This window comes from Rhamphochromis longiceps, linkage group LG18 (assembly GCF_057381845.1).
Source record: "Rhamphochromis longiceps isolate RC_006_pf linkage group LG18, R_longiceps_female_GT1.1, whole genome shotgun sequence".
NCBI classification, from domain to species: Eukaryota; Metazoa; Chordata; class Actinopteri; order Cichliformes; family Cichlidae; genus Rhamphochromis; species Rhamphochromis longiceps.
Genome location: NC_140574.1, coordinates 20,351,516 through 20,369,412, shown reverse-complemented (window position 1 = coordinate 20,369,412; position 17,897 = coordinate 20,351,516). Strand labels below are relative to the sequence as shown.

Below are 17,897 nucleotides of genomic sequence, written 5' to 3'. Positions count from 1 at the left end.
TGACAAATAAGAATCAGCTGACTTTTGTTTTTCGAGACAAAATTAGACCCGTGCTCCCTAAAACGCAGCAGAGCCTACCCCACTTCCTTGCAACCAGAGCCACCGAAATAAAGAGTGAAAAGTGTCTGGGATATCTCATTTGGGCGAGAGGTCACCAAGCCATTTTACTAGAAATGTTTTCTCTTTTTCATTGGTTTATTCTTTTTTTTTCTTTTTTCTTTTTTTTTTTTTTTTACAGCGGGGAGGGAATCGGTGTGTGTGCACTTGCGCAACACAGAGCTCTACTCGAGCTCCACTCATGAGGCAAGAGCGAAATTAAAGCAGGCATTTTTTTTATTCCATTTTTGTTTAATCCCACTGATTTCTGAGGGGATTATCAGACCAGGCACGATTGAGAGACCGCTGACGCGCCTGACACCGCTCGGAGCTACGTAGAGCGACAGAGAAAGAGGGAGAGTGAAAACATAACCTCAAAATCTGGAGAAACGTTTGGAAATCTTGTTATTATCATTGTTATTTCATCCACGGGGACGTCGCTCGTCTCGCCTGTTGGTGAAGCGAGGATGCGCGCTGCAATAACTGCACGCTTGGCGCAGCTTTTTATTATGGAGGGCAACTTTAATTTGTGCGGTTGCCCAAGAATTTATGGCAACTTTCTCGTGACCATCGACGCTGGGATTGCATGTCAAAGTACGCCGTGTTCAGCAAAAGTGCAGGTACATTAAAAAATGTTTGTTAGCCTTCTAATAGCGAAACCAGCCTGTCTCTTAATGTGATGAGAAGCTACTTTGTTAATGATAATAATGAGTTAAAATTGCTTTTATGGAGGCGGTTTACATAATTACCAACAGTAGCCTGTAGAAAACTGCTGTTGTGCGTATTTCTTATGGGTCAATAATGAATTTTAAATACTTTAGCTGATTTTTCCTCCAGTTTTTCTATTAATGAATGGCAAACAGGGAAAAACATGGTTGATTATTTCTGATATATACAACCAAACATAAACATATAATACTGCTTATTCCCTGTAGGGTCTCAGTTGCAGGCAGCAGTTGCTTATTCTGATTCCAAAGGATTATCCTGTGCCCTGCAAAGTAATCACTGGATAAGGCAACGTGACAGAGTCCACATTACATATCTCCTTACCCGGCACACAGGAAAAAAGTATCTGGTAACAGAGATGTAGAATACCCTGAATAGGAAAGGTTTTTATCTTTCTTGTTCTTTATTTTCAGAATCTCTTTGGAATTTCTTGTACATGACTAGCCAATGGAGGAAGAGAAAGCTGCTGATAATATCCAATCAAAATCCGGTTCCCCTTTGCCCACTGGGCTTCCCATAAACTGGGGACTCATTACAGGTCCTGTTCCTGAGCCTGTTTTCCCAGCACCCACCACCACTTTGAATGCTTCTCTTCCTCCCCCTGCTCAAAGTTCAGCTGTCCACGCCCTGCAGACCAAGGTGAAGTCGATCACGCAGAGAAGAACAAGGGGAAGAGACAGGGAGAAAGACAGAGGAAGATTTGACACGGAGGTGTTGGTGAGCAACCCAGCGGGGCACATTTCATCTGAAGTCCTCCTTAGACAGAGACCCAAAGTGAAAGGCCAGCTGTTTCTGCCTGCTCCCTCCTGGCGATCAGGTGGTGCAAAGGACTTAAGCAGCAGTGATGAAGAGGAGGAGGTAGAGGTACAAGTCAGGCTGGAGATCCACAGTCCTCCCGCTGAAGCACAAATTGTACAGCAGGGGGAGGAAGTGGAAGAGGAGCAGTCAGAAAAGAATGATGGACAGGTCAGTCATCCAACGGGTCAGCCTTGTGGGCTTGGAGAGGGCACCAGTCTGGAGAGTCTTCCGTCTGACAACCCAAGCACTAGCAAGGATGGCCCATCCCCTTCCCCTCCTCCTCTTCCACCACCACCTGTGCTCTCCTCCAACATCTCTGCTTCTACAGCATCGTCCTTTACTTCCTCCACTTCTTCTCCTTCAGCAAGACACTGGGCCCCTCCAAAGGGCTTCTGGAGAGTAGCACGCCCAGAAACGTTGCTTCTCAATGGGGTTGACCCTCACAATACACCCCCCACATTACCACTAAAGGACTACACTCGGACAGAGGCAGTAGCAGAGCCTCAGAGAAAGCCTAAACTGGCTGAAGCAGGCAACAAGAATGATGTGGGAGGTCTGGAGAATGACTATGATGTGTCTTCTGAAATCCAAAACTCTGGTAGTGTGGAGTGGTACCTGGACAAGTATGAGCAGAGGGAGACAGATGTGACTGATCCCAATAAAGGACTGTGCAGTTCAGACAGCTCGGAGAGCATGTCTTCACAAAGTGGAATCCTTTGCGCTGATGATAAACTGAGGGTGAAGGAGAGGGTCTATGCAAAGTTAAGGGAAAGACAACAACACTACAGGGAAGTGAGAGAACTGCAAGAAGGAGAAATCACTGGCTATGATGAAGAAACGACGTACAGAGTGGATTATAACGGTAGGTCTATTAAGGAAAATAATAGAGAAAGCGAAAAAGTAATGCATGGAGCCATCTGGGAAGGGGTTTAGTAATGCTTTACTGATAAATAAGCTGTAGAGTGTTTTGAAACTCCTGGCCATGGCATGAAATACATAACTTTACTTTTGCAGTATTATTATGCTATACAATAATAGCATTTTTAGTAGCGTGCCTTTATTTAAAAAAAGACAACAAAACACATGCTGCTATATTTATGACAACAATACTTGATATAGTTTCAATAAAAGGCTGTGACTTAGTCATATTTTTTTCTCTATTACTTTAGCTTCCTCATGAAGTGTAGTCAAATGTTATGAGCTGGATCAGCTCCTGTGGCGTGTTAGCATTTTGGATGAGGACAGAAAAGGTTAAATTTTGCATTTGATTTTTTTCCCCTAACAACCTTCTAAAGCTGGAAAATTGTCAATAATTTATGCACATTGTCTGCTTAGAATGATTTCCATCTGTTGCAGCCATTTAAAGTGCCCCATTCAGCTGTAGTCTGCCTACCTACAATGTTGTATTGAAACGCAGAATGTAACCTGGCTGGTTCCCAGTGCTGAACAGATGTCAGATGTGCAGATGTGCATACGGGTGTTACTATTAATAGAGCAGTGGGGGAAGTGTCCCTGTCTTTTTTATCTCTGCCGGCGCGCTAATGGATGTCTTTGTATGTCTGTAGGATGGCAGATGATATTTTTTCCCATGCAATGATCATGTGGTATTGCACAGATCTCAGTTTCAATGCCCAGTACGGGAGATGCAGGTGCAAGTTCGTGATGATGAGATGATTTTGCCCTCTTGTCTCTGGGAAATCTGCTTTTATCCTTCAGCAGTTACATAATCTGTGTATGTGTGTGTGTGTATGTGTGCGTGTGTGTGTTTTGTTTTGTTTTGGGGGGTTTTTTGTCCGAGATTAAAGATGAGTTAGGGATGACCTCCGAGACTGCCACTGAGTGTAATCTGAACCTAATGTTATAAGGTTTATGAAAATCCTTTTGATCATAGCAAGTCCCAATTTCTTTGATACCCAAATGTCCTTGTTGGTCACGTCATGGCTGACTGCTCTCTCTGCAGTTGTGTTTGCCGCAAGGCAAGTCCTAAAAAAATGGAACATTAAACAATAATTTAATGCGCTGTAGCACATTATGTCTGGGTGAAGGAAGAGACAAAGACAAGAAATCCTTCTTTCATCTGGAAGAAATTTTGACTGCACTTTTATATATGCTCATATCTTTTTCCTTTTTTATACCAGTTGCAGGTGCCCATCCTGTTTTGGACGCCTCAGACTCAGCCATTCTGGCCCAGGAACTTGAACCCTATTTAAGGTGAGCAATGTAGTTCCTGGCAAGGGTAGTGACAGATAATCTCTTTGGACTATTTATATCCTCTCCTCATAAATTTCACTTTTACAGCTGCACTTGAGAAAATCTACCCAATGAGGCAACTATGCGTGGTGCACAATCCAAACAAACACTTTGATAATCAGGTTTAATCACAGGGAAGAGATGATGTCGAGTATTGTCAAAAGCAGTGCACTGGCAATACTGAGCGAGTATCAAATATGTGTAATGTTTGATACTCGCTCGACACTTGTCGACCTGGCACACTGTTATCTTTTTTCACCAGTTGCACAATTTTGGAAGCCATCCTTTTAGTAAAGGTTGTTATTTTGAACATGGTTATAAACTGTAGAATAAAGAGTTGCATATGATATTTAAAGACAGGATCCAACTTTGTTGATTTCTTTTTTCTGGTGTTTGAATACTGTGGTGACACAACAAACTGTAATCTGGTGAAAGACAATATGTTCTCATCTTGTCACACAGGAGAGAATGAATCACACTTACAAAGATTACAAAGATAATCCACGTGGCTGGTGTATCATGCTATCTTTATCACTGGGCCAGGGGATAAAGAGAAGTACAGACGATGAAGCACAATGCAGAGCAGCTTAGCTGCTGGGCATAAAGATGGATGGATGAATGGATAAATGGATGGATGACATTCCCCTTTGCTGCTGACCACTAGAGCCACGCCCCAGTCTTTTTATCTGATATTACATAAGACAGCTTAGGAAGACGCAGCTTGCTGGGCTCCATGTTAAGTCAATCTTTGGGGAAATATGATGTCTCTGGATATGTGTCAGCACAGAATAAGCTTTGAAAATTTGAACACTTTATCAAAAATCCAGCATTCTCAGACAGATGCTGGCAGATTGTCTCATTAGCGAGTTAAACTCTATCCATTTCCCTGCTGTTCGGTACTAATTTCCACTCTCTGTCTCTCTTCCCATTGCTCCTCAGGTCACTTCTTGTAATCAGCGATGAACTACCTCTAAGCCCAAGACACGAGCAGGCCAAGCTTCTTCTGGAGCGAGCAAGACTCAAGGCTCGCTCCAATCACATCAAAGCCGATCGCCCCAGCAGACGCTCCCATTCTGATCAAAGATCCACCGTGTAAGTTAACTTAAAAGGCCTGTGTGAGCTTGTGGGATTGAGGTTAGAGACTGTGAAAGTCCCACTTTGAGCGTGTCTGCTTCTTCTTTTTTCCCTGTTTATGCACTTCTTATGTTTGTTTATCACTTTGCTCCCATCCTTACGTCTCCCTCCCAACACTTCTTCTGTGCTTTGTCTATCCTTCTTTTGCACTTGCCCCTTTCCTGCAAAGCTAATGTTGCATAACCGAAAACAAGTTAAAGCTTTAGAACTTGACTTTTGCTTTGTAATTACATAAGCAAAGCTGACAATGTTTTGAAAATGTTTGCTTTTATTCTTTTTATGTAATAGTGTGTACTTTGTGTAGTTTTGTTTCAGAAATCCCTTTAAATCAGCAGGAAGTTTTCACTTAAATTAGGATTAGGAGAATTTGCAATATACCCTACATTCCTGACTGCTTCACTAACCTGGTCATTGGTGCCTGAGACAGACAAAGTTGTAACACATACAGTATGTCTTATTACAGTTTAGGTAAATGTCATTTTAGCACCTTATATTTTGATATTATGTGCCCAGTGGTGCACATATTATTGAGTCGTATGTTTGCTACCATCTGATACCGAGATGATGGATTCAGCTTTCCTACATTTTTCACATTTGACTTTGATAAACTAATAACATAAAAATGGAGAAGTCGACAAAGTATCTGGCGCTTTAAACTTGTCTCCAATACCCACACCTCTGTCATTTTTTACAGGAGGAAACAGCAAGTTGAATCTCCCAGTCCAACAACAGCACAAAAAGCTGTTCAAACCAAAGAAGAGCTCCCAGCTCAAGTCTCATCTGGTCCCCTCCTTGTCCCCAGTCAGAGAGACACTTCACCCAGCGACCAAGTAGGTCGAAGCAGAAGGTACGGTTGCTCACCCACCCGTGTACGCTTTGAGGATGAATCAGAAAAAGAAGCAGAGTCTCGCTACTTGGACAGAGTGAGACAGCGTGGCAGGCCCGGGACACCCAGGTTCAAGAGTAAAGACAGCAATATAGATTCCAGCAGCAGCGGTTCAGAGAGGAACAGAAACCACAGAAGTGTTTCTATGCCTCCTACACAGAAGCAAGAGGATGAGCCTGCTGTTGGTGAAACTACAACAGTGGTTAAAGAGATAATAGTGCTGGTGAAGAAATGTGAATCATGTGGTTCTGTGGTGAGAGAACCTCAGCCAGTTTCATCGCCACCAGATCCAAAGCACGCTGAGCCTCAGCAGCCTGGTAACCCTGAGGACCCAAGAGGAAAAGTGGCTCCTCGCTGGGTGTCACCAAACAAAGCGGAGGCAAGCACTCGTCCTAAAGCTCCTCTTACTGTCACCTTCGCCGGCGCTTATGTTTTGGGCGAAAATAGAGAAATTAGTACAGGATGGAAGTCATCAGGGTTTGGGAAACTTAGGAGAAGGAGCAGGAAAGGAGAAAGTCGGTTAGAGTCTGGTCATGGCCCTTATGGCCCGTCGTGGGCTCAGCGGCGTAACTCAAATCCACGTAACAGAGTCAACCTGAGCAGAGCTGTTTCATTTGCACCTGATAGCCCCATTTCTCTGGAGCCACCTTTGCTTGAAGCATCTGGTGGACTAAGGGAGTCACCAACCCCTGCATTGCCTATCAAGTCAGCTCTCAAGTCAAGCTCAAGAAATCGCTCTGCTGCTGGTCAGTCCACGGTTCAGTTCCAGATGACCTCAAATCAGGGAGGAGAGGGTGGAGCTCAATCTCTGCTGGATTCTCCAGACACAAGGAGGGAGTCTCCAGCATCTTTAACCCCAGGGGTGCCTGCTAGTAGCAGCCCAGTGTCCTGCATCAGACCCTCTACTCTGAGGTACTCCCCAGCCAGACTAGCCACAGACCTGCCAGCCTCTGAACTCTGGGATGCCACTCCAGATGGTGCAGGTGAGTGGCAACAGTAATGTACATAAAGCAGCATTATACGATTACACATACTATTCGTTTATCATTAATGTTTTAAATGTAGTCATGGTCCTATGTTGCAACTAAGCAAGAAACTAACTCTGAGTAATTTCTATTCTTAGGGATATTTAACTTTATAATGAAGCCTTAATAAAGTAATGAGAAGGAAATGAAAAAGGCATGAGCTACAAAGTAAATGTTACTCTGACTACCTAATAAATGTTGATGAAAAAGTACAATATGTCTGTCTGAACTGCAGACAAGTGGAAGTATAAAGAAGCCTTTTTGGTTGTGTTTCTGAAGTGAACTGTAGCTACCTATAAACTTTACTTGTGTGCACTAATAGATAAATGTTGTAGTGTGGAAAAGAGCAGTTAGAAGTTTACTTTCAGCAAAGATCAGGATAATACTGACATTTAATTATGTACTCTTTTCCTTTTGTAGGCTTAAGTGGGGATTCTGGTTCTGGTTCAGAGTGCCGTGCAATACGTGGCCTGGGTATGTCTCGGGCTGAGGACCTCAGAGCAGAGCTATTGAGGGCTGAACATCTGAAAGCTGAGGCCCTGTGGGAGGAAAACTGTGATGGGTCTAGGTAAGCCAAGATAACAATGTTCTTGCCATAGCTTAGACAATAAATCCCTTGCCCCCACCAACACTGTTGTGCAGCAGTTAGTAGATTAAAACCCTATTCAGCAGACAGGCTGTTGTTCTTGTTGTTAGAAAGCTTCTTTCAATACCAGAGCAATCCTGCCCTCTTTTGGTAATACAGTATATAGCTGTAGTCATTACGATCCTTTACAGAAGGAAGACACTTATAAAATTGTTTTCACAGCTCTTAAAAATAATCTCAGTCCATAATAACAATTCTCAGTGTGTGTGTAGTTCACACTGTGATGCAACAGTGTCTAGATCAATATATTTAAAGTCTGTGCTAAGGTCTAATTTAAAAGAAAAATCACAATTTTCTTTTTACAGAAAGCTGGATGGGCGTCCAAAGCTCTTCCTACGTCGCTTCTTTTCCTCCATTGGCCTGAACAGTGTCGGTAGGCTTGTGAAAGGAGGTCGCTCCAGTAGTATGGAACAGCTCAGTATACCCACTGCCCCCCGGGCGAGCTCAGCATCACCAAGCCCAACACGGAGACCGCAGCCCACTATCCGCATACAGAGGACACCCTCCCTGCAGACGCTGAATACGGTGAGCAAGAGGTCTAAATGTTTTGTTGTGTTGTTGACTGCTGCGCTCCTTTATCTCATGTTTTTAACATCATGATTGGCCACAATAAATGTATACAAATTTAACCTCATACAGGCAGAAGGTAAAAAGTAATGTCATTTTCCTCACATACCTGTACAAAGTTCATTTCAACAGTGGACCAGCCAAAGTTTCTACTTTGTACAGGTCTGCTGCCTTCTCTGCAGTTTCAGGAATACACTAGTGGAATTAATCCTTTTTTTGTATGTGTGTGTGTGCTGCCAAGCAGACCATATTTTTATAGGTGTAATAAAGGCAAAATATTATGGTTCTGGAAGCTGGTTTGGTGAAAAGAAATAAAATCAGTTTATTACAGTGCCATTCATTTGCCACTAGGTGCTGCCACTGGCCCAGCTGCGTAAAGCCTCCTCTGTGCAGAGTTTAGAGAGAAGAACAGAGCGTTCAACCATACTTGGGGAGGTGCAAATACCATACGGCCTGGCACTCAGGTAGGTGACTGTGGCAAACAAAACCAAGCAGAAGAACTGAGTGATGAAGATGACTTATATAAATTCTCACACTCTTATTGAAATAATGAATTTCTGCTTCCTCAGCCCTGACAGCCCTCAGCTTGAGCTTCACAGGGCCTTGAGCGTTGAAGATGTACTTCCCTCTAGAATCGCACGTCCGGTGGGCCGGGCCACTCAGGCTTTCCCTGATGGGAGTATCCTCCTGGAGCTCATCAAACCCCCAAACGGTCCTTATGGTTTTGTTATTTCAAGGGGCAAAGGTCGACCAGACACAGGTATGTTTTTACATTTTCAATTTCATTTTTTGTAATAATAAAAAGAGTAGAAATTCTATGAACCCAAAGACACATTTACTTCTAACTCATTTCTTTCTATTCATCTTTCTTCTCTTCTCTTTTTTCTCCTTTGTGCAGGTGTATATGTTGAAAAAGTGGGTGATGGCAGCGGAGAAGGCCCGTACGTAGGCCTCCTTGGCATCGGTGACGAAATTCTGCAGGTGAATGGAGAAGCAGTGGCCGGACTCACTTTAGACCAGGTGACGCGCCTCATGACCAGGGAAAGCACTGCTTCCCTTCGAATCATGCCCGCCCGACGCAATCAGCGCTGATTGACAGGACAGGCATGGCACACAGCCACTTCTCCTGGAGACACGCAGAGTAACTGACTGCTACAAACACTGCGGACTGACTGCAACAAATGGTAGACGTGCTGTAGTCAGTGCAGCACACTTGCAAATGCGTAGATGGAAAAACAGGGTGAGGGCTTCTTTTCTCATAGTGCAAATCAACGTTTAATTATGTGACATCACAAAGGATTGCAATAGAAACTAAAGCACATTACATACAAATCCAACCGTACACAGAGTAGGCAAGTTAGAAAAGTTTAATGTATTTGAAAGTTAAGAAAAATTCAAACCTAATGCAATTTCAATTTGTAAAATGATTTATTTTCTTCTTCTTTTTTAGTTGTCGTGAATTTTTCTTGTGATTCATTTTGCTCTTTATGTCACACAGAGCACGAGATCTCAAATGGTTAGTGATTGGAATTGTATTTTGTCACTTATTTGAAATTGTATACAGATATATATTTTTAAGTACTGTTGCTTATTTATTTATTTATTGGTCAAATAATTGATTATCTGTAGGGGTGTGGCACATGCTTGATCAATAGACCCTTGAGCTGGTGTGTAAAGAAAAAAAAAAATTATCTCATTTTGGGTTTGTTTGTTTTTTTCTTCAGGGCATCATATTTCCCTGGGGCTCTGTATGGTCTCTTCATTTTGCTTGTGTTGTATCAAGTACTCTTTTATGAACCGGGTGCCGTTTTGCTTCTAAATAAAATAATATAGAGATTTATTTTGTCGAAATGTTTATCCTTTAATTTAACAAATTAATTAATCATTCACATTCATTCCACAACTAAATCGCACACTTAGAAATTACTCTGTTATGGCGTATTATATGTTTTATTTAAAGTTTCCAGTCACGTGCATTAATTTAGTTTCTCGATTAATGACTGTTTGTCGCATTTTTACGCAGAAGAGTGACGTTTCAGCGGAAGATTATGAAAATAAGCACATGAAAGGGAATTGTTTCAGGCACAGAACAGGATGTAGGATCACGGTCGTGACTTCTGCTTCAACAGACCTGCTATAGGGTCGTGACTCAGTGTGGAGTTCGATCTTTAAATCATTAATTCACCATGGAAACGCTATCTATCTATCTATCTATCTATCTATCTATCTATCTATCTATCTATCTATCTATCTATCTATCTATCTATCTATCTATCTATCTATCTATCTATCTATCTATCTATCTATCTATCTATCTATCTATCTATCTATCTATAGCGTCAATCATCCTGCTCATTTGGTTAAATGCGCTTATTTTCTACTTTCGCAAAGTGTTTTGAAATGTGTTAAAAATCCGTTATTAGGATGTACCTGCCACCATTTATGCTCTACTGAATGTACTCTGATAGCATGTCACCGTTGATGCTCTGCTCGTTTATCTGATGTGACCAGAAGCTGATCCGCTTTTATCTCCCCGAGCCACGACTCCCCACGGACCCGGGGGAACCGCCGGCCCCATCCCCAACATTTCCAATGGCACACACACACACACACACACACACACACACACACACACACACACACACACACACACACACACACACACACACACAAAGCACATTTTATTATGAACGTGTTTATCGATAAAGAAATATCAATTAATAGTGTCAAAATGATTAGACCACCTCATTTTTACCAGCCCATTGTATCAGTGGCGCATTCATCCTCGGGGCGCAGAAATGGATATGGATTAATGGGCAGAATAAACTGAACAAAAAAATAAAATAATATAAATAATACAAAAAGAAAAAAGGTAGAGGGCCCTCTGTTATTATCAGTTATCTTATTGCAGGATAAATGAGCTTAGCGGAAAAAAAAAACCTTTGTTGAAAATATAAATAGGTCAAAAGCTTAACCTGAGCTTTTGTTTATTGCGTAAAAAAATAAAAAATTAAAATTAAAACACCTCAACTGTAGCTCAGGCTACACTACACCACCTCACGTTGATACAGGCCGTTGCGATGTGCCTGTTTGCTTTTTTTTTTTTTTAAATGCTTTGCCCTCCACAAGACTATATAGCCCACGACAGCCAAATAATAATGAATCATTTCATAAATAATGGGTTTAGGGGCTTATCGGGAATGAAGAGGCCGCTGCCGTGCGCTTATCTCACTCGGCCACATTGCGGCCTGTGTTCCGCTCCCCATACTGAGGGAGCGCACTGGATGCGGCGAGGAATAACTCAGCTACACACATACGCATACACACATATGCACACGCACACACATACACACACTACTCCACAACTGGTAGAGAGAGAAAAAAAAAGAAAAACCTCAGACATGGATGACCCACTCACAAAATGGCTCCACTTACACAGTAACATCAACAACACGGCTGGAACGGTAAGTCCCCCCCAAAACACATCTCTTCATTTAAACCAGCGCATTTTTCGCTCTGTACGCGGTAATTTGAGCGCGTTCGTCTTGGTTTTATTGCTGTAATGAGCGACATTTTTAGCCTATATTTTCTGCTATTGTCCGATCGGATGGTTGGAGTCTACGGCATGAAATAACGGATGCGAGGCCTGCTGGAGAATTCCCAGAAATTATGGTGCGTTTTCTTTTTTAATTCTCCGTCTGCCGTTCGTTTAAAAGGAAAAACATTTCCAGGAAATTTATCAAATGAGTTACGTCTGAAACACCTGAAACTGGTCATTGTGGGAAACTCCTGATTTTCGGTGTTAACACCAGCACTAATATGGCCTTACCCTCGATAAAACAAAAAAAAAAATTAGACAACCTGCTATTAATTCTTTGCGCGTGAAAACGATCACGTTCGAGCATTTTTTGGACTATTATTTTTCATTTGCAAGGGGAGGAAGGAAAAGCAGAAAGGTGGATTTTTATTTTTCTTATTTTTTTAACTTCGACGAATAGTGGTCATTATCAACCTTCCTTTTAGTCCTCGCATCCACAGCTTTCCTCCACGATAGTTTTACATTTAACAGTAGCGAAAATGATGCTTCTAATTTCCGATCTTATAATTAACGCGGACATCTAACGTCCCTGTAAGATATAGGCGTAACGCCTTAACTGTAGCAGTGAAGGCCATGCAAGCGTTTGATAAGAGCTTCATAATAGCAATAAAACAAACAGGAGCAGACAAGACTCCTAATAAAATAAATACAATAACGGGTTACACCTGCAGCTGTAAATTAAATGGTGACAAAATAATCAACCGTGGAAATTTCAAACAAAATAAAATCCAGTGAGCCCTGAAAAGAATTCATCGTGTTTCTATTTAGCTTGAAAACACTCTCAATGGTTTGATCCTGGAAAACTGCGAGATGTTTGAATGTGATGGTCATAGAGTGCCGAGTTATTTCTTTGTCATGGAACAATATCGCAGGAAAATCTTTGGCCTTTTCTTATTCAGTTTGAAAAATGTCGAATAAAATGTGTCACCTGAGGGGGGGGGGTCATCTAATTGCTCATTCAATTTGCTAATTTAAGCTTTACAGTATTCATATCATTTACAGTTTAAGAACAGTACTTTGGATAAGGATACGAGCCAGGATAATAGCTCGGTGATGATGTTTTATTGTTAATTTTCTTTAGGCTTGCGTGGACAGCAAATGCGTGGTTATATCTGACATTTTGCCACAAACGATGCACTGAACTATGGATTAATCGAGGGAAATCTCATTTAGGACGTAGTGGACTCTAGCGAGTGGTGACGGCATAAAAATGATGGAAAAGCGGCAACAGGAGCTTTGTCCCGAAAGTCCCGATGCAGGGTCCGGTCCTAATAAACAGGAGGACTCCGCCATCATCTCCAGACAGAACGGATGCAAGGAGGACGGGGAGCCGAGGAGAGAGGAGGGGGAGGAGGAAGAAGAGGAGGAGGATGAGGAGGAGGAGAGGGGAGGGAGCTTCAAGGGGGTTGAGGAGACGGATGACGTTCCTCTGCAGAACTCGAACAACGGGACCAGCATCAGCATCATCATCAACGGCGTTGCCAAGGAAACTGCCTCTCACAACGCCCTTGACCTGAAAAGGGAAGTGCCGGTGATCGAGCTCTCCAGGAGGGACGCTATAAAAGCGGTGCAACAGAGGACTGAGAGCCATTTGGTGCCGATCACGGAACTTCGCAGACCTCCACCGCTGCCGCTGCCGCCGCCGCAACGAGACGACGCTCGAATGGTCCAACTGAGCCCAAACGCGTTCCCTGTCCCAGCGCGGGCGATGCTCTACAACCTGGCACAGCCTCTCGCCGCCATCAACAGGTAAAGGCTGAAGGAAGGGGGGGGGGGGAATCAAAACAAAAAACATACAGTTTCATGAATGCACATAGAAAGTTTGATGGTTATTAGACACAATTATGCCTTTCTGTAAAAGGATAGGGGACAAGATGCTTTTTGTATTACTGAGGTTACGTTATGTTTACATTATTGAGCATGTGCATATGTGACAGATGTGTGTGTGTTTGTGTGTGTGTGTGTCCTGCTGCAATGAGTGGAGAGCATTAAGATCTTTTAGAAGCAATGAAGGAAACTGTGTACAGTGGAATTCATGTGACCTAATGTACCTGTGCACCTTTTGTCTCCTTTCTGTTGACATAGTCTCGGAGGAGAGTCGGAGCAGTACAGCATGTACCCCAGCAACAGGGTAAAGCGCCGCCCGGCGCCTTATGAGGTTGAACTCGACGAGGGTAGGCGCATTTTAGATCTTTATAAGTATGGTAAGATGCACTTCTGCCGTGTCCTCCTTCTGCCAGTTTAGTCCCCCCCCCCCAAACGTCCCTTCTCCATCACCATTGTCATTCATTCACTGACATGGAGCTATACCGTACCTAATCTGAGTCTCGCAGAAGATGCCTTGCCAAAGGAAAATTCAGAAAGGGCTTCACCCATGAAGAATAAATGCATCATAATTCACGGGGCTAAATAAATGCTAATCTGAATGTCAAATACATGTACCTGCATGCCATTAAAGTAAACCCTTTTCAGGCGGATTTGGGGTTCATTTCATTTGAAACATCCTTTCCACTGCTGCCCACTCACTGCCATGTACAGGGGTGGAGGATGGGGGTGCTCCTGCCTCCATGCCAAGGTTTTACTGCAGAGTGGGCTGAAGGATTAAGATAGACTGGGTGTGTTCCAAGGGCAACAATAGCTTAGAAGACACCATTGTTGAAGGGTGAGAGGATGTGACTACCTGCAGTGAAGCATTTTACTATGACTAACTAAATAAAAAATATTTAGAATGTCAAATAGGGAGCACACATGCTCCCTGACAACCTTTAAGGAGATTGGCATGCCACACCAACCATTTCACTTGTATCACATATGGCACACATCTGATCCATCAGCTAAAAAAAATCTGTGGCCATATACGGAGGACAATTTTAAAAGTTACTGCTTTAGAATTTGTTGAAGTTTGTTATTTTCATCCTGTACTTTCTCGCAAATAAATGTTGTGCATCTCCTGCTGCTTCTTCTCCCACTCTTACTTTTGCGCTTCTGTTGATTTATTGTTTTACAAACCATATTTTCTGCTTCAGCTCTGCATTTCATTGGTTTTTTTGCAAATGTGTTGGTGCCTTGTCTCCTTACTCTCCCCTTTTCTTGTCTTTTTCTCCTTCTTTCCATTCTGCTAGCTGGCCAGCCAAAGATTGTACGTCGCATCTTCACAAACAGTCGTGAACGTTGGCGGCAGCAGAATGTAAATGGGGCATTTGCAGAGCTTCGTAAACTCATTCCCACCCACCCTCCCGACAAGAAGCTGAGTAAAAACGAGATACTGCGGCTCGCTATGAAGTACATCAGTTTCCTCTCCAACCTCCTCGAGGATCAGGATGGTGGGAGGAATGTTGGCAGCACAACTGATGGGGACACAGGGCTGTTGGTTGGGGTTGCCGCCCACGAGGGGGGCCCTCAGGGTGAACCGCACCAGGACACAGTAGTGGGCTTAGCCAGGGATGATCTTTTGGAGACAATGTCGCCAGGCTCCAGCTGCGGAAGCCTACCTGATGGCGATGCTGAAGGCAGTCCTGAAAGCTTCATGGAGGACCAGGACTCGCCTCCAGCTCCAAGGACTCTAGCAACATCTCGCGGACCCCCACTTCATCTAGCTACTAGGGATCTGAGGCGCAATGGACGCCCGTTAGATAACTCCAGTCGCCGATGATGCTGACGCCAACAAACAACAACACAGCACCTGAGAGTGAAATGGAGGAACTAAAAAAAGAAAAACGAGGCGGACACACTCAGACCCTGTAATTTTTGAGTCATCAGTGTAGAAAGGAGAATTAAGCTCCGCATATTGAGATAGTGCTGTCCAAAATGGACGACGAGCGTGTTCTCGTCTCCACGCTGAACAGTTTGATGAATTTAAGACTTGTAAATTCTGCATGTCTCATGTCTTTGATAGACCTGCGGATTTCAGTGCTTTGAAAGCGCCAAAGACTGGATATCCTTACACAATAGAAAACACCCCAATATATGAAAGAAAGAGCAAAGAAACAAAAACTAATAATAATCAGGCAATCGTCACTCAAACGACAAGCGTTTTATTCAGAGGATCAATGTTTCACTGATGACACTATTAATTACAATATGATGCCACTGGAATTGATCCACCTTGCTTGCACGGCGCCGAAAGTAACAAGCACACATGGAGATTTATCCTCGACAAGTTCGGTGTTTTAATTTAAAGACACAAAGGAAAATTTGCCTGAGTGAGGCAAATTTTCCTTTGTGTCTTTAAATTAAGGCCATAAAAACACTGAGTGGACCCTAATTGTACCCATGCGATTCGTATGCATTGTAAATAGCATATATATTTCCACTGCACAATGTAATAATAGTGACTCAAATTCAAGTCATGTGGATTAAGATGTACCATAGTGTGTTTGTCAGTGGGTTTACTAGCAAAATTGTCTTTTAGGAGACAGGATGACAAGAAGGAGGAGAAATTAGATGAACTAAAAAAAAAAGGAAAGAAAAAAGAAGTAAAGCAAGCGACTGAACGTATAAGTACATCAATTGTGGTACAATTGACTTCTGTTACACTTTGGTGATGAGAAAATGTCACCAAATGTGTCAGCAGACAGCAGAAAACAATCACACTGCCTGGAATGAATATATCTATTTGAAATTGCTGTGGAGGTACAAGACATGCAGTGTACAAAGTGTGGGTCAAATGAAATCACGACATGACTCATGCAGTCCTTTTTTATATGAATGTTGCAGTGTTTTGTTTTGTTTGTTTGGGGTTTTTTTTTTAACTGTAAATCAGTTGTAGTTTAGTAAGGTACACAAATAAATCCCTTCATTGCCATATTCTACACTTACATGTACAGACGACACATTAAAACACACGCGCACACACACGCACGCACAAAGTTGCACATCCATGACTTAAGAGTATATGAAAATGACTTACACTGATTTCCCGGAGACGGGCTGTGTCACCACATCTTGGTGTTGACCACTGATAGCTTACTGTTGATACGCATACGATACTGCTTTATGTAATTGTTCTTATTTTGTACACTTTTGTACAGATGTGGTTTCAGATTCTCTCCGCTAGTATTTTGAGTGCAATTCATTGAAGAAAAAGGAAACAAAAACACAATAATCAGAATTAAAGATGAATTAATATGACATTACTATTATTGTCATGTCAAATTTAAACATCTTGCAAAACTAATGATATTGCAAATTCTTCTAAGCACAGCAGTCGTATACTGAAGCGGTCTCAGATCGTGACAGCCATCCGGGAAGCCGATTCTAACCTTAACAGCAGTTCCAGCTTCTCCAACCTTAACCCTGACTCTCCTTTGAAACTTGTCTTCATTTTAGAAGTTAATGATGCACTTAATGGAGATGTGCCTTTTGTTCTCTTAAGGAAATGAAATGCCAATAATCTGAGTGTATAAACAGATTTAGGGCCCCGCAACGTGACTAATATCTGGATCGCACACACGTGCAAACAGACACATGCACACCATCACCACACAGTGTTAATATCATAAGAACACCAGCAGTTTTCTGACAAAGACACTTATGTATTGCTCACTGTTGTTGCTTTTTCAGCAGGACCTAGTAGCCTATATTGGTACCTTTGGTAACTATGGTATTTTATGAATTGCAGTAAAGGGACATTGTACGTTTGGTAATGACATATTTGTTGTATTATAGCTGTATCTATAAATATATCCAATGTTAAATTGATGAATTTTATATTAAAAAAATGAATAAAACAAACAGAGGGAAAGTCTTGTATATTTGATCTCACTCAAACACGCTGTGGGTCGACTGCAGTGCATTTCAAGTCAGCTGAGTTCATACGGTAGTCTTGTGGCCCTTCTCATACTATGTGAAATATTTTCCAAATTTTACACCATATTTAAGAGTTGCATAATCTCAGTGATTAATTCCTATAATGACATTCCTCGCAGCTGTTTCCCACCATATCTGCTTGGTTTATAGCTAAAGCCAGCCCTCCTCAGAGAAACTCCTCCAATGAATGCTGGAATCCTCTCTTCCTCCCACCAAGTGACAACTTCCTGTGGAGGTTAACATGGCTCGGTGACCTTCAGGATATCCTGCCATTGTGAAAGTGGTTTTGACAACCTCCACTGCATTCGTTTGTCTGCTGCTGTGTCTGTACACACTGTGAAACAGCCACACTGATCAAGACTC

General features: G+C 42.5%; 2 protein-coding genes across 5 annotated transcripts; both read left to right on the top strand.

Annotated features, from left to right (window-relative positions):
- Positions 1–163: 163 nt before the first annotated feature.
- Positions 164–10,173, top strand: LOC146648160 (uncharacterized). The gene is made up of 10 exons (XM_085390231.1): positions 164–716; positions 1,236–2,482; positions 3,759–3,831; positions 4,810–4,962; positions 5,699–6,873; positions 7,336–7,483; positions 7,867–8,086; positions 8,480–8,592; positions 8,698–8,888; positions 9,027–10,173. Exons 2-10 carry the CDS (start codon positions 1,270–1,272, stop codon positions 9,218–9,220), a joined length of 3,480 nt encoding a protein of 1,159 aa, XP_085246357.1. The 5' UTR covers positions 164–716; positions 1,236–1,269; the 3' UTR covers positions 9,221–10,173.
- A 1,249-nt stretch (positions 10,174–11,422) lies between these two features.
- Positions 11,423–17,477, top strand: tal1 (T-cell acute lymphocytic leukemia 1). 4 transcript variants are annotated; one of them, XM_085390238.1, is made up of 4 exons: positions 11,423–11,592; positions 12,900–13,475; positions 13,812–13,930; positions 14,849–17,477. In XM_085390238.1, the coding sequence occupies exons 2-4, from the start codon at positions 12,937–12,939 to the stop codon at positions 15,376–15,378; spliced, it is 1,188 nt and encodes a 395-aa protein (XP_085246364.1). In that variant the 5' UTR covers positions 11,423–11,592; positions 12,900–12,936; the 3' UTR covers positions 15,379–17,477. The 4 variants fall into 4 exon arrangements, with proteins under 4 accessions (XP_085246364.1, XP_085246363.1, XP_085246366.1 ...); XM_085390237.1 differs by having other exon boundaries at positions 11,425–11,592; positions 12,808–13,475; XM_085390240.1 differs by having other exon boundaries at positions 11,434–11,592; positions 12,808–13,475; positions 13,812–13,900; positions 14,849–17,476.
- The last annotated feature ends 420 nt before the right edge of the window (positions 17,478–17,897 follow it).

Coding starts and splice junctions, on each gene's coding strand:
- LOC146648160 (XM_085390231.1), top strand. CDS start 1,270: ATGGAGGAAGAGAAAGCTGCTGATAATATCCAATCAAAATCCGGTTCC. Junction 6,874..7,335: donor TGCCACTCCAGATGGTGCAG/GTGAGTGGCAAC, acceptor TTCCTTTTGTAG/GCTTAAGTGGGGATTCTGGT. Junction 8,087..8,479: donor CCCTGCAGACGCTGAATACG/GTGAGCAAGAGG, acceptor ATTTGCCACTAG/GTGCTGCCACTGGCCCAGCT.
- tal1 (XM_085390238.1), top strand. CDS start 12,937: ATGATGGAAAAGCGGCAACAGGAGCTTTGTCCCGAAAGTCCCGATGCA. Junction 13,476..13,811: donor CCTCTCGCCGCCATCAACAG/GTAAAGGCTGAA, acceptor CTGTTGACATAG/TCTCGGAGGAGAGTCGGAGC. Junction 13,931..14,848: donor TTTAGATCTTTATAAGTATG/GTAAGATGCACT, acceptor CCATTCTGCTAG/CTGGCCAGCCAAAGATTGTA.